Source organism: Rhamphochromis sp. 'chilingali', assembly GCF_963969265.1.
Source record: "Rhamphochromis sp. 'chilingali' genome assembly, chromosome: 1".
In the NCBI taxonomy this organism is placed as follows: domain Eukaryota; kingdom Metazoa; phylum Chordata; class Actinopteri; order Cichliformes; family Cichlidae; genus Rhamphochromis; species Rhamphochromis sp. 'chilingali'.
In genome coordinates, this window is record NC_137929.1 from 40,553,446 (window position 1) to 40,570,203 (window position 16,758).

Consider the following 16,758-nt stretch of genomic DNA (forward strand, 5'->3'; position numbering starts at 1 on the left):
AGCAATGTTGTGGAAATCTAAGACTAGTATCTCTTACTACTGTCTACTAAAGAGATTATGATAACAAATCGAATAAGTCAATAGTGCGCATCTGTTTTAATGTTACTTATTATTAGTACCCTATGCATCCCCCTGTCAATTACGTGATGTTAATTCAGGTCTGTGCAGTATTGTACAATTTTCCCACTGCAATTAGATCTCCCAGAGATTATGCCATCAAATCCTTCCTCCTCATTGTGTATCAATCCCTATTTCTAAGAAAAAAAGTTCCATTACTGCAAGTAACTGGAGAACTGTAAAATATTTTCTCTTTAATAATCACTAATAGAACCTAACTATATTTAAGGCCAATTGCTGTCATTCAGTTTAATACCTGTTTAATGTGAAATGTTTGTAGCAGAAAAAAACTCTATTCTCCTTATTCTGAATCAGTACAAACCATGTGAAGCCTCACTTGAAATTAAACCTATGTGACCCAGTAGCTATAAATAGCTGCTTGTTTATGCAGAAAGTGAACTTGAGACCAAGACAGAGAACGACAGGGGGGATTTAAATAGGAAGTAGCAAAAATCATTAGAACAGTATTTTTTTTTTTTTTGCTGGATGGCATAAGTAACTGAAAAGACAAAAGTAGCTATTGCTCAAAAAGAAAATAACCAATGACATGGAGTTTACAAGGCGTTACTTGCCAATGGAGTGGGAAGAATGGTGGAGGAGAGAGAAGGAGAGAAGGAAAAGAGTTGTTGAAGAAGGTGGTGAAGGTATAGAACAGGACAACCGGGAGCTACGAAGAATTGTTGCTTACAATGATTCGAGAATGGGCTTGACAAGTAGGAGTGACAAAAAAGAGACTCGAGATGGAATGAACGGTACTAGTCAGGAGGGAATTGCGGAGCACATAAGCGCTGAAAGCTTGGGAGCTGAAGAGAATAAAGTCCAGGCATGCCACAACAAAACCTACCCTAAAGAGGTGTTTGTAGCTCTGAAAGAATTCTTGGATTCATCTCTTCTTACAGACCTGACATTGACAACTGAAAATCAGAAAAGCTTCCAAGTGCACTCCCTTATCTTGGCTGCTGTCAGTGGCTTCTTTCTGGAAAGACTACAGGATAAAAGTGAGGAGAAATCTGACAATAGTGAGGACAAAGATGGAGTCCAGAGGTGGTCAATGCAATTGAGTTCAGAGGTTGACCATATTGGGCTTCAGGCTGTTGTTGAGTTTGCCTACACTGGGCTTGTGTCATCTTTGAACAATGATAATATGGCCCGGATCAAAGCTGCAGCTCAAGTTCTTGCAATTCCAAGACTTGTGGACATCTGCAAAAACAAGGAAAGAAAGGAGAACAGTGAATGTTTCAAGAAAGAAGCACAAACCATCTCTGCTCTAGAACAAATAAAAACTACTCTTCGGTCCATTGAACAGTTGCGGGCAGATAGAGTGGGGTGTGATGTCATTTTGGACGTGGATGGAACTTTTTTCCATGGTTAGTACAACTGCTTTTGATATCCTAATGAATGCATCATAGTGGTCAAAGTTTAAGCTTTTCTTTTGTCTCTCTTCAGTCCACAGAATTGTTTTGGCAGTAAGCAGTGATTACTTCCGTGGCATGTTCACATGTGGAATGAGGGAATCCCATCAGAGTTGTGTTGCCCTTCCTTTCCTGTCTACATCTGAATTAGAGGCTCTTATTGGCTACTCATACAGTGGGATCCTTCTACTTAGCTGGGACTCTGTTTTTGAGATTACCTGCATGGCGCTTCAGCTTCAATTCCAATCTGCTCTATCAATTTGCCTCAACTTTATGAAAAAAGAGATCCAGGCAAGCTCCTGCCTGGATGTGGCATCTTTTGCTGAAGCATATGAAATATCAGAACTTCTTGAGGAGGCCAATGACTTTGTGTTGAGGAACTTTATGGAAGTATCAGGCACAACAAAGTTTCAGGACCTACAAGCAGAAAAGCTTTTAAGCTTCCTTCGCTGCGATGACCTTTGTGTACCTTCAGAGTTGGCTGTATTTCGAGCCGTAATCTCATGGATTGAGGCTGATCCCGAAGAAAGATTGGCCCATGCAGGCTTACTCATGACTGGAGTTCGCTTCCCCCTCATGACCTTTCGAGAGTTCAGAGAGGTTAGAGCCATTAATCTACGCATGGAGTGCTTTGGCAACAAAGAGGTGGAACTTTATGGTTCAGCACTTAAAGAATTTGGTTTCAGCCTTCCAAAGTCCCAGGATCACTGGCGGATCAGGCGACCAAAAGATACTCTAGTTCTGGTTGGAGGAGACCAACTGAATCCAGATGTTGGTCAGCGCATACCGAGCAGGGAAGTGTGGTTTGCAAACTCCCTACGCAGTGGCACAGGGTTGGTGAAGGACATTGAATGGAGGAGATTGACTGAGATTCCAGATAAACCAAAGTTTAGGCATGGAGTTGCCGTAATGGATGGGAAGCTGTATGTGATTGGAGGGTGCTTCTTTTATGCAAAGGATGACATTATGAAAACTGCCTACAGGTAAATAAAAACTGTTAGTCCATGAATATACATCTTCTTACATTCGCAAAAACAGATTGTTACATATATCACATTTTATTTTTTTTATCGCACTCATGCTAGTTATGACCCAGTGAATGATTGCTGGAAGAGGCTGGCAGACATGCAGGAGTGCAGAAGTAACCTCTCAGTCGTGGTACGTGAATCGCACCTTTATGCCATTGGTGGAGATAAAGACATCAACACCAACGTAGACAGTGTTGAGATGTACAACCCAGACACTGACTCCTGGAGGTAAAATTAGTTATTTAAAATGAAACAGAATCTTGAATAATGGATGATGGATATTTTAGCTGGGCTTGAATAATATATCTGTTTTTAAATTGTGGACATACCAATCAGCCAACAAAGTTAAAATACTGAGGCAATATGAAAAGAGTCAAGTTTTATAATAGTTATAATGGATAGAAGTTTTTCATGCTTTACCCTTAAATTCAAATGCAGTACCATGATTTCCACAGCAGATGTCAGTCTTGCCCTTGAATTATAGTATTCACCAAAAAATGGGTTTTTCACACTACTGTAATCCCAGAAATGTCTCATGTTTTAAAGAAATTCGTATTTTGCTGTTCTGGTTTCACCAGGTGAAAAGTTACACAGGTATGGTGGTGCATCTTAAACAGAAATGCAAGTTAAAGAAAGCAAAACAACATAAATATTGTCTATTACATCATTACAGCATTCAGTTATAGCATTTGTGAGTTAAAGAATGAAATCTAAACATTCAGACTTTAATGAGGATTCATCCGAGTTGCTGCCTTCACCTCGTCCAAAGTCATGCTGTCATCACAGAAATGTAAACTGGAAGGTTCATGGAAAATGCAGCTGAATCACTTTTTGTTTATATTTCACATGATGCTCATTTCTGATAAAATTGTTTTGTTAAAGTTACATATATGTCAAGTAATGCCATTTTGTGGTATATTGGATTCAAGGCAGATAAAAAAATATATATTTTCCTTACAACTGTCCATCTGGACATGACTGCCTGGCTTCTCTTGTTTCACAGCTTTGTCCAACCGCTGGACCTGGCTCTGAGTGGGCATGCTGCTGCTATCATTAATGGAGAGATTTTCATATCTGGAGGTTTCAACTGCAAATATGAGTGCCTTGTTTCCACATGTCTGTACCACCCAGAGAGGGGAACCATCTACCTGGCAGACATGACCTATGATAGAGCCCAGCATTGCATGGAAGTCCTACAGAGTCATCTATATGTTGCCGGTGGAGTCTGTAACCTAAGGAAGTTTTACACTGATCAACTAGTTTGTGAGGTATATGATACTGTGGCTGATTGCTGGACTACTTTTGCGTCACTGCCCATGCCCCATGTTGGTGCAGCCTCCATTGTTATGGAGGAGAAGATCTATGTACTGGGAGGGTATTGCCAAGATGACTACAGTGAGTCTGCACTGGTCCACCGCTTTGATCCCATCATGCAGAGATGGGAGACCATGGGCAAATTGCCTGGAGCTGTTACAGACATCCGAGCTTGTCTGATGCACCTGCCCCAGCACCTCAGACAGTAACTGTTTTATTGAAATGATACACTCCTCAACTAGGCAGTCTGTTTAAACACTGAAATTACTGCAATAATAGAAGTAAAATATTCAAATGTGGATATCTAAGGCCTCAGTCACTCAGGCCTACAGACCAGTCAGCAAACCTTTTGATAACCATAAGTTGCTTGGAAAAAATATGTATTCTCCAACCAGTTGGTGAGTGGTTGCTGGAGGTTGCTGACAGTTGCAAAGAGGATGCTGCACTAAGGCTGTTCCTTATGACTATTTTGGTTAAAACCAGTTTATCCCAGTCAACCATGGTTTGGATGGAAGATGTTGAGTTGTTTGCATGTATTGTTTAGCTTGCAGAGCAGTAGTAAGACTTGAAGTGCAATGAAAACCAGAAGCAGTGACCATTTGTTTAAGTGAAAAATACACCTTATTGGTTAAACCAACACATTTCAAAAGGCACAAATTTTACTTTGAAGGCAAGTGTTCCCTAATTGAGGTATGTGTTGGAGCTTTCATGGTTTCACTATCATACAAAGAGCAGTTGGAGAGTGTTTGCAGATAAGTCAGCATCTTTGATATAAAACTATAAGAAATACAGATAATCTGCTACTGATCAAAGTAATTGCAAGAACGTTTTTAGTACAGCACCTCATATCTCTTTGTGACCAAATTTCCCTTGCAGCTGCCAGTAGCCTCAAGCAACAATTTCAACAGGCAGTCTTTTTCCCTAGCAGCTTGCAATTATTAGGGGTTCACTGACTGGTGTTTTTCAATCAGTTTTAAAGTGACTGCCATCAACCTTCATGAACAACTTACGAGTCATAATTGCAACCAGTGGTACCAGAAGGTTGCCAGTATCTAGTATCAGCATCTAGGCCTGTGTGTGTGAATAAGAATAATATATATGTAAGTGGTAAGAAAATAGATGGAGTTTATCATTTTGAAATGAATGACTACTTTGACCACAGGCTAATCGTAATAGCTAATTCTTAATAACTGTTAACTCTCACTTGGTGCAGCATTCGTGTTTCAGGTTTTCCACATCAGGTTGTCATGTTCTAGGTTCTTTATGTTTAGCTCACCTAGTTTAGGTTATAGCTTAGTTGTGCCTTTGCCTTTTGTTTTTGTACTGTTTTACCAGCCTTCAATAAACAGCTCGCCCTTTGTTAAAATCAAGTTTAATTTTCACGTGTCCTCACTTTGGTCCACCTCCTCACTCCACACAGTCTGCTTCTGCAGATAGTGACAGTGCCCAAACTTGACTGGTAGTGTAAATATGATAGTTTCTCTCTCTCTCTGATGGGGGGCTGTCAAGTTAGAATAAGCAAAAATTAAGTGATACAGAGTTGATGAAAGCATTACAACCTAAACTTTTAGATCTGAAGAATTTTCATTGGCACCACATGACAGTGACATTTTGAATGATAAATGATCTGGTTTCATATTCTTACAGGCTTAGCTATTCAAATCTTTCCAGGAAATGACCATGTGCTTTCCAAACCATCCCTATCTGAGTCCAAACAGATCAAACTATCTGAGAGTCTAAGATCATTCCTTCTGTGAGATTCTAAATGTTTATGTAACAGCTGAATGCAAGACAGTGAATTATATTTTTGTTTGGTATAAACTTCCACTACTAGGGAAAGATATAATGCTTAGTTGCCTTAAGGTTAATGCTGTTGTGATTTGAAGTTATATAGTACAAATAAAATTGAATTGCTGCCGCCTATAGTGCTGTGTTATTGCCTGGGCTTGGGCTTTGACTCAGCTTGAAAGCTTTGGTTTTTCCATTTGTGTTTCAACTTACTATATGATTACTATTAAAACGTTTTGACTCCAATATGTGATGATTCCTAATGTTTTTATAAAAAAAACAATTAAACCTCCTGTACTCACAATGAATCCATGAATGTAAAATGTTGCTAAAATGTAAAATGCTGAAACCTTTTGGTTATCCTTTCATGCCAACCTGCGATATGGGAAGAAACAGTAGGACGATCTAAGTTAAATACACAAAAAATGTTCAAAATTGCTTTAAAAAAGAGAGTTGAACCTGGCCCTTTTAGATTTAAATTTGACCAAAGTTAACCAAATTCGACCTGTACAACCAAACAGATTTCTCATCGAAAGCAGATGCTGATTTAGTATCGTACAAAATAATAATAGTTGATAAGAAGAAAGAAGAGGGGCAAATCCATGACAAAAAGGAAACACTGAAACATTTTTCACATGGCTAAACCAGAAAAACCAGCTCTCCACAGGATGATGTTGAACCAATAGATTTGCCGGTGATATCCAGTCCTCCAAATTCCCAGGCGCTCATCTGGAAATGCCGATTCTTCAGCAAGATGGCCCCTGAAGTGTAGCTGTGATAGTCAGTGTCATGAAGGTGAACTGGTGAACTATAAAGGACTGCTTGTGGTAAACAGAATTTCTTTTTTTCTCTAAATCATTTATGGAGAAAAAAAAAACCACTAGTAAAAGGCATAATATATTAATCAAACTGGTCCAAAGTCCTTAAAAAGTTTATTGTAGAAAATGTTGCTTCCAACATTGCTGTAGTTCTTTGATATTTCTTTTATGAACTTGTCAAGCAATGAAAATGTCAAGCAACACAAAGCAGATCATTTTATATTTAATCAGACAACCTTTTCATGACAACAAGCACAGCATACACATTAGTGTAAGTGTTACTAACGTATTATAATTAATTAGTAAATATGAATATTAGTTTAGAAGAATTGATTTTTGTGGGAGATGTGTGGAAGTTTGCTTCTGTGCAAAGCAAGCAGAGGTAAGTGTAATTTTGAGTTATGATTTCAAAAGTTTTGGTTATCATCTTAAAATTTTGAGTTCTCTAGCATATCGAGACACTGTGTGGAGAGATAGTCTCGATATGCTAGAGAACCCAGGTTACACCATAACCGTACGTTACTAATTTAGTGCCATGAAATTCTAGGGTTTCAGCTTTATCTATTTTAAGTAATAAGAAACAAACTAAGACGGGACTAAAAAAAACCTCGTAGTTCTTCAGGTGATTGTTGTTGTGATTCTTGTTTGTTGAGCCAGGATGTGGACAGAAAGGCGACACGGACATCAGTGAGTGGATGAAGGCAAAAGAGAAGTATTTGTATTTGAATCACAGTCTGGGGTTTGAAATCCACAACTCAGCTGCTTCACAACATGAATGTGGCGACCAATTGAACAGATTTTTTCATTGGATAAACACATTCAATGCTGGACCCATTTATCGCTTTCCGAATGCTATATTTTGCATAATACAGTACTTTTCTTTTCTACTCCCCTGGAGCATTTAAAGCGCTTTATGCAACATGCCACATTCACCCAACCACTGCTTTTTATATTTGGCATGATCAAACCACCAACCCTCCAATTAGCAGATGACCCTGCATGATGCTCTACAGTCTGAGCTACAGCCAGGCTGGCTGGACAGAAAGAAAACAATATATTTCCTTTATTCTGTTGCAGGAATCTTCACAGCACCAGTGAATGGTCTCTGCTCAGTTGCAGTAGTTCCAACTACTCTACTACTCTCACACTCACACAGCAGGTGCTATTCTTGTGAAGAATAATGTCAGTCAAATTTCAACATATGACAGCCCTTCAGCAGACGGCACTGGCAGCAGCAGCAATGCAGTAGCTCTGCTGGTTGCAGTTGATTGGGTGCACGTAGAATTGTGGGGTCAATACAGCGGTGTATAATAACCTAAACAGCCACAAAACCTGTTTTTTGTTTGTTTGTTTGTTTTACTCTTTCATGGTTTATGCATTGTCTTAAAATGTTAAAGCAGCATTAGTCATCAAATCTCTTTATCTCTGTGTAAACTTCTAATGATCTGACCTAATATTACCTCAGCACTTACCTGAATATGTGCACTTATATTATTAAAGGACTCAGTTCATTGTTGTTTATTTTCAAGTAGAATTTAATGCAAATATAAATTGAGAAACTTCTTCAGAATAATAAATGCAAAACAACCTTTTTGTGTACAGTTTTTACAGTGACAGCTGTTTTCACCAGCATCCCACCACAAAGTTTGGTAAAGACAAGAGGGGAGGCAGAGAGCTCCCTCATGTGATCGTACCTTGTTATTGCATTCCGCTGTGGAACTCACACACAGCTCAGTTTAATTCATATCAAATTTAAACCTTGTGTTATATAACCAAAGAAAATCGGATGCCAAAGTGAACACTAAATATCTGACACACACACACACACACTATATGAAAATAAGAAAATTCAGATAGATATTTTGACAAAAACTTTCAGAAAACTGAAAAACATATTGTTTAATTTAAATTATTAACAGTTCCAGTTCATTTCCTTTACGCGGTTCAGCTCAAAGTATCTCTCCTTAATTCATATACTTTATAATGAGATATTCTCCTCTTGTGATTATAAATAATAATGAGATTTATTACCATGTCTTATAGTCGCAAATGCATTGGCAAACACAGCAGACATGCACGGATATCATTGTTTGGCCCGGGCATCTTTCCCATGTTCTCCCATTTCTGTCTGGCAGGATCATAGCGGTGCACCACCTTAGTGTCGGTGTAGTCCTCCTGACTGTATCCACCCAGCACATAAAACCTTCCCTCCAAAATGGCACTTCCTGCTCCAACATGCGACACTGGCAGAGATGCAAAGGCAGTCCAGCAGTTAGCCACTGGACTGTACACTTCACAAGATAGCTGATCAACAATAGTCATGGTATCATCAGTGGTTACTCCACCTGCCACGTAAAGATATTCACCCAAGATCTCCATACAGTGATGAGCTCGAGGTGAAGCCATGTTTGCCAGGTAGGTGCTTCCTGTTTCTGGATGGTACAGAAAGAGGGATGCAACACAAAGGTAATCATTATTTTCCCCTCCTGTTATGAAGATCTGTCCTTGGGTAACTTTTGCTACATGACCGCTCAGAGGCAGATCCAAGGGTGAGGTGAAACTGAAAAAGAAAAGATGAGTGATTTGTGACAGCAAACTACAATATTTTGAAAAGTTTTGAATAATTTTAAACAGCTTATTTAGGAGAAATGTAATGACATGGTAATGAACAATGAATGCTCTCCCCAACCTACCTCCAAGAATTTGTAGATGGGCAGTATCTTTCAACACTATCTATAGGATCGGTCTCACTGTGTCCGCCGATGGCATATATCTTTTCATTAAGTACAACCACTGAAAATGAGCATCTTTTTTCTTGCATTTCAGCCAGAAACTCCCAGCTGTTTTCACAAGGGTCATATCTACAAGTGGTGAAATTATGCACATATAAGAAACAGTTAAGTATATGTTATTATTGCTTTTGGAGGGTTGACAATGAACCGCTCTTACCTGTAAACATTATTAAGGGTGTCACCAATGCCATAATACTTCTTGCCTCCCAACACATACAATCGTCCTTTTAGGACAGCCACCTCATGCCCGAATCTTGCTGGCTCAGGCATCTCTCCCAGCTTTCTCCACTCCAATGCCTTTTTTACCCCTATGTGATTCCTGAGGGAATTCCCAAACCAAAGTTCTCTGCTGATGCTGCGGCTGCTCAGGTCTTCCGAAATCTGGTCACCTCCAATCAGAACGAGACTCTCTTTTGGCATATAGATGCGGAACTGATGCTGTGCACTCTCACTGGAGCAGAAATCTTCAAAGATTTCCTTATACAGCTCTGCCATGTTGGGATTACACCACATGGTCTGAGATCGCACTTCCTTGAATTCCTTGAATGTCATCAAGGGAAACTGGACAGTTTTCATAAGTTCATGAGCTAGTCTGAGCCTTATCCTGGGCTTTGCTTGGATCCAAGCTGCCACGGCTTTGAATATAACAAGTTCAGATGGAACATAAAGTGAGTTACTGTTTAGGTACATCAAGAGCTTTTTAGCTGACAGGTCCGTAAACTTTGAGGTGCATGCCACCATCTGGAAATGCCGGAGGACAAAATCATCAGCAAATTCAAGAAGCTGTGGCATTTCATAGGCCTCAGCAAAAGATACCACATCCAGACAAGTTTGAGGATTAATTTCTTGACACAGGAAATTGTAGCACAAGGAAAGTGCAGGTTGGTACTGAAGCTGGAGAGCAGTGCTGGTGATCTCAAAGATGCACTGCCAGCTCATAGGTAGAGCGCCACTGTAAGAGCAGCCAATTAGAACTTCTAATTCTGATGCCAAAAGGAAGGGAAGGGTCACAAAAGGCTGATGGGACTCCTTCATCCCTGAGGTGAACATGCCACGGAAGTAATCACTGCTTACAGCCAAGATAACTCTGTGGACTAGATGAAAGACATCAATGAGTAAATATCTCTAACATATCCAGGTCACATGCTTGTTTTATAATGTACTTCATTAAAGATGAAGCCTATAAAGGCCCAACGTATGTTTACTACACACTTTGTGCAGAATGTAAATCCAGATTTATTTGATGGTCAAATGTTCCACAATATGGAAATCTGGACCACCCAGTAGTCGCCTTGCAAAAAAACAGAAATATGAACAACCTGAAAACTTATTTGGCAGAACTATAGATGCATCTTAAGAAAATGTATATTTGATGGTAAAATTCTCAATACACATTTATCTAATATTGAATATAGTCACTTTTGCAATGAATGAAGTGATGTTAAATTTGATTGAGGACCTACTTGTGGATGAAAGAAAATGTATCACAACACAGAAATTTACTTGAGCAAATAGGTAAAAGTTAAAGTGGGCATCCAGACAGCATTAAATGGTCTACTTCTCTGACATCATCACTAAAAACAGCCATAATGCTCGGGTCTTATTTTCTACAGTTGACAGGCTAACAAACCCTCCTGAGTCAGTGGCAGCTGAACTTCATTCGACCATGGCCTGCAATGACTTTGCCAAATTCTTCACTGAAAAAATCCAAAAAATTAGACAAGCAATTGGTACATCAACAGCAGATCCAGGATATGTACTGTGTCCACCAAAAAACTGTTTAAACACCATGAAACAGTTTCAACCTATTAACAGCAAAGACCTGGAGGACATCTTAGGTCAACTGAACTCCTCCTCCTGCTGTTTAGATGTCCTGCCAACAAGTTTTTTCAAAAAGGTCTCAAAGACTTTAGAGTCAGACCTGTTGCAGATCGTCAACTTTTCTTTATTATCAGGTGTGTTTCCAGAATCACTAAAAACTGCTGTAATCAAACCTATACTGAAAAAGGACAATCTTGACAAGACACAAATGAACAACTACAGGCCGATCTCAAATCTCCCGTTTTTAAGTAAGATCATTGAAAAAGCAGTTTCTCAACAGCTCAATTACTTCTTAAAACAGAATAATTGCTACGATGCCTTCCAGTCAGGTTTTAGACAGAACCACAGCACTGAAACCGCTCTGACCAAAGTGTTTAATGACATATGTCTGAATACAGACAGTGGAAAAATGTCAGTCCTAGTTTTACTGGATCTCAGTGCAGCATTTGATACAGTTGACCACAACATATTACTCAAACGACTGGAGAACTGGACAGGTCTTTCAGGAACTGTACTAAACTGGTTCAAAACATACGTAGAAAACAGGAAATACTTTGTATCAATAGGTAACTTCACATCTGAGCAGACAAGTATCACATGTGGAGTTCCCCAAGGTTCCATCTTGGGACCCCTTCTGTTTAACATCTACATGCTCCCACTGGCACAGATTATAAACAACAACAAAATAAACTATCACAGCTATGCAGATGACACACAAATATATATCACAATGTCACCAGGAGACCGAGGCCCTGTACAGGCTCTTGGTAAATGCATTGAGGAAATCAATGACTGGTTGTGCCACAATTTTCTCCAGCTAAACAAAAACAAAACTGAAGTAATAGTCTTTGGCGCCAAAGAAAAACGATTACAGGTCACCAGAGAACTTCAATCTATACATCTAAAAACCACAAACCAGGCGAGAAATTTGGGTGTAGTGATGGATGCAGACCTAAACTTAGAAAAACACATTAAGACAATAACAAAGTCAGCTTACTATCACCTCAAGAATATATCAAGGATAAAAGATCTGATGTCTCAACAGGACCTGGAAAAACTAGTCCATGCATTCATCTTTAGTAGGCTTGATTACTGTAACAGCATCTTTACAGGTCTACCTAAAAAATCAGTCAGACAACTACAGCTCATTCAGAACTCTGCTGCTCGAGTCCTCACTAAGACCAAAAAAGTGGACCACATCAGTCCAGCTCTGAGGTCTTTACACTGGCTGCCTGTCCGTCAGAGGATAGACTTTAAAGTTCTGATGCTGGTCTATAAAGCTCTGAATGGTTTAGGACCAAAATACATCAATGACCTGCTGACCCAGTATGAACCTTCCAGATCCCTCAGGTCATCTGGATCCGGTCTTTTATCAGTTCCCAGAGTCAGAACCAGACACGGAGAAGCTGCATTCAGCTTTTATGCTCCTTATATCTGGAACAAACTCCCAGAAAGCCTCAGATCAGCTGAAACACTCAGTTTATTTAAATCCAGGTTGAAGACTCACCTGTTCTCAGCTGCATTTGAATAAAGCACCAAATCCACACTTTAAGCTTAAATTTCAAAACTTACATTTAACTACTGATTTTATCTACTGTTCTGATTTTATCTGTTTTGATTTTATATACTGTTGTTTGTTTGTTTGTTTGTTTGTTAACTAGTTAGTTAGTTTATTTGCTTGTTTTATTCAATTTTAAATCATGCTTTTTATTTGTTCTTGTTTCTAATGTCTCTGTAAAGCACTTTGAATCACCTTGTTGTTGAATTGTGCTATACAAATAAACTTGCCTTGCCTTGCCTTGCCTTACTCACCATGAAGCAATCCACCACAAGCTTCCAGAGTCACATCACATCCCACTCTGTCCATCCACAGCTGTTGGATGGACTGAAGGCTGATCGTCATTTGTTGTGCAGTACAAATACTTTCCCTTTTCTTATCCCCTCCAGTTTTTGTGGACTTCTCTTCTTCCTCAGTGCAGAGATCGAGAACCCTTGGTGCACCCAGTGTTTGAGCAGCAGCCTTTATCTTGTCCAGATTATCCTTGTTTAAGAATGGTATTTGTCCAGTGTAGGCAAACTCCACAATCGCCTCTAACCCAACATGCTCTACCTCAGGACCAAGAGAGATTGACCACGGGTGAACTCTAACACATGTGTCATCGTCTTTTCTTTCATCAGCTCTTTTGTTTCCTGCTTTGCTTCTTTTTAGATTATCACAGGTAAGTGAACTGACAGCAGCCAGCACTGGGGAGTGCACACAGAAACGCATCCCATCCTCTGTCCTCAAAGTAAGGTCGGTGAGAACGGATGAACTCCTGAATTCATTCAAGGTGAGAAAAACATGTATGGGGTAATCATCTTTGAAATATGTCTTTATGTCATCTTCATCACTAAAATCCCCATCTTCATCCACTGAAGGTTCTGTTTCCTTATCATCTGTAGAAGCTTCCTCTTCCCAAGCTTCCCAAGATTCTGTGACAGTTTCTTCTTCATCTGTCAATATTTCACCGTTGAATTCTCCATTCCACTCCAGAGTAGTCTGAGTTTCAGAGATATCTTCATTTCTGTGTTTGTTAAAATATTTATCTTCAGAAACTGTGAAATCAGAACCTTCTGTTTCTGAACCACTTTCTCCTTTGTCATCTTCAGTTTCCTCTGCATCCCTCACCTCCGGTTTTGCCTGCACTTCTTCATCTTGATTTCCTCCTGCTTCATTTTCTTCCTCATTCACATCATCTTCCTTGCTGTCAGCATCCTCACCATTCTCTTCCACCCCTTCTTCTTCTTCTTCTTCTTCTTTATTACACACCTCTGCTTTAATCCAGCATCTTATCCTGTCCCACAATCGTCTCCTTCTCTTCTCCATCACTCTCTTCCATACATCCTACTGCTTCTCAAGGCAGGAATTAGCAACTGCCAGAGTGTCCAGTAGACCTATAATCTTCACAGCTACTTTAATCTTTCAGATTTGCACCTCAGGAATCAAAGAGACTGCAGATCACTTACTTCTTGAGCTGGACTTCGCACTGTGAAACAGCTCAGACCTTACCTCATCTGCAGACAAGAGCTGTGTTGTCTATTTGTTCATCTCCTGCCTCTCTCTCCCCTCTTGCATGTGGCGTTGAGTGGCGTGAGAGTGCATGATTCCTCATATAACCAAATAAGCTCCTGTATACAGTGTAATATATCACTAGGTGGTGGAAATTCTAGACATCATGAGGCTTCAGGCAGACACCCAACAAAAGTCTGAAAATGGCACAGTTATGTTTTTATTTACCATATTGTCAAATATTGTCACATTTTTTTTCCAATTTTGTCCTCATTTTATTCCTTATATCTGATATATCTCCAAAGGATGTGCAGTTTATTGTTGTGGTCTTAAATGAAGGACTTTGCAGTCTATTAGTGTAGGGATTGTGTTCAACAGTTCTAAAAGGCAAACTGGAAGAAGCAAAAGCAAGTAATAAACAAGGCAATGACTTGGAGGCAGCTGAATCTCTGCCCATCTGAGTCTATCAACCTCGACATCTCGGGAAGCCTTGGCAGGCTTATTCATTCTGAGGCATATGACTTGGGGATAAATTTTAAATGCCTAGAGGGTCATCAGTGAGATCACATTGCTCCTCCACATCCAAGTATAGAGGAATGTGGGTCAAGGCGCAAGAGGGAGGAGGAGGCCAAGAGGGCATAAAAACAAACAACACCTGTTGACTTGAAGGCTTTTGTGCTAACAGAGAAAGCAAACAGCTGGGTCACACTGTGTAACCTTGACTTGGAAAATAGCATTCATACACATGCTCTCTCCTTGCATTACCACATTTTTAGAAATGTAACTGGATTGGCTTGCGCCAGCTATTTGTGAATTTGTCCTGTCACAGTGCTAGGTAGTGTTTAGTTTTGACTAACCAATGAAACCGAAGAAATCTCTAAGCTGGAAACAAGCTTCTTCAAGTCAGTTGAAAACATTTGTCAAATCAGAGGCAATTAGACAGGAAGTCCCAGTTTTAGAAGATCTGTCAATATATTAGCTGCTAGAATTTTATAAAGATATTTTAAAATCTTCTTTGCCTTATTACTAAATGGTCTTCAGACTTGAGCAGGTTCTAAACGTCTAGTTATAATTTAGTGGAGCATAAATCTCAGAGGTATGCAAACCTAATCACAAGTACCTTTTTATTTCCTTTTTTTAATCAGGTTGACACTGAAGAGAATACTGTGGTAAGGTTTGGGATGTAGTGGGGTATATTTTGTTTTAGGACTAATTTTATTCATACCATTCATACAAAAGTTTAGAACCACACCTCTTTGTCTTTCATTTCAGATATTTTCAGTCCCATTGCCAAAGGTGTGCAAAATCAGGCCCCCAGTCTGTCTCTACTGCCTTTAATTATTTGTGAAAGAATGGGGAATTCTAAAGAGCCCCTTGAACTCCAATATGATACTGTGATAGGATGCTGCTGATGCAGGAAGACAGTTCATGAAATTTCTGCCCTACTAAATATTCCACCATCAGCTTTAAGTGAATTATTGCAAAGTAGAAGTGTTTGGGCTCCACAGCAACTCATCCACAAGTTTAGTGTGCAAAGTCACAAACACTTGGCTGACTCAGTCACTGCAGACCTCCAACCCTCCTCTGGCATAAGATAAGATAAGATAAGATAACCTTTATTAGTCCCACACGTGGGAAATTTGTTTTGTCACAGCAGGAAGTGGACAGTGCAAAAGTTATGAGGCAAAAATTAGAATACAATAAGAATAAATACAGTACACAACTGTACAGAATAGAATAAAATAAAATACTATATACAGTAGAATAAAATAAAATAAATATACAATAAGATAAAAATAGAATACAAATACAAATACTATATACAACTGAGTAAAAATACAACGATGACAGAAAGGATTTTTGCACTTAGTATTATTGCATATGTATGGATGTGTGTGCTTGATCAGTTAAAGTCTTTATTATGGAGTCTGACAGCAGTGGGGAGGAAAGACCTGCGAAATCTCTCCGTCCCACACCGTGGATGCTGCAGTCTCCCACTGAAGGAGCTGCTCAGTGCTGTCACAGTCTGCTGCATGGGGTGGGAGATGTTGTCCATCAGGGATGACAGCTTAGCCGCCGTTCTCCTGTCACTCACCACCTCCACTGGGTCCAGAGGGCATCCTAGAACAGAGCTGGCCCTTCGGATCACCCTGTTCAGTCTCTTCCTGTCCCCAGCAGAGATGCTGCCGCCCCAGCAGACCACGCCATAAAAGATAGCAGAAGCCACAACAGAGTCATAGAATTTCTTCAGGAGTGGGCCCTCCACTCCAAACGACCTGAGTCTCCGCAGCAGGTACAGCCTGCTCTGCCCTTTCCTGTAGAGGGCGTCTGAGTTATGAGTCCAGTCCAGTTTATTGTTCAGATGAACACCAAGGTACCTGTAGCTGTCCACAGCCTCAATGTCCATACCTTGGATGTTCAGTGGTTGCAGTGGAGAATGCTTGTGCCTGCGGAAGTCTACCACCAGTTCCTTGGTTTTACTGGCGTTGATCTGGAGGTAGTTCAGCTGGCACCAGTCCACAAAGTCTTGGGTCAGACCTCTGTACTCCTTGTCGTCTCCATCAGTGATGAGGCCGACTATTGCAGAGTCATCAGAGAACTTCTGCAGGAAGCACTGGG

General features: G+C 39.9%; 2 protein-coding genes across 2 annotated transcripts; one reads left to right on the plus strand and one right to left on the minus strand.

Moving 5' to 3' along the window:
- Nucleotides 1–664: 664 nt before the first annotated feature.
- LOC308391837 (kelch-like protein 33) lies at nt 665–5,494 on the plus strand (the record flags this gene model as incomplete). Its single annotated transcript, XM_080874594.1, has 4 exons — nt 665–1,484; nt 1,564–2,512; nt 2,615–2,785; nt 3,561–5,494. 4 exons carry the CDS (start codon nt 665–667, stop codon nt 4,078–4,080), a joined length of 2,460 nt encoding a protein of 819 aa, XP_080730720.1. The 3' UTR covers nt 4,081–5,494.
- Nucleotides 5,495–8,514: 3,020 nt separating this feature from the next.
- Nucleotides 8,515–13,956, minus strand: LOC308408194 (kelch-like protein 33; the record flags this gene model as incomplete). The annotated part of the gene is made up of 5 exons (XM_080900345.1): nt 8,515–8,720; nt 8,823–9,037; nt 9,171–9,338; nt 9,427–10,363; nt 12,903–13,956. 5 exons carry the CDS (start codon nt 13,954–13,956, stop codon nt 8,515–8,517), a joined length of 2,580 nt encoding a protein of 859 aa, XP_080756471.1.
- Between the last annotated feature and the right edge of the window lie 2,802 nt (nt 13,957–16,758).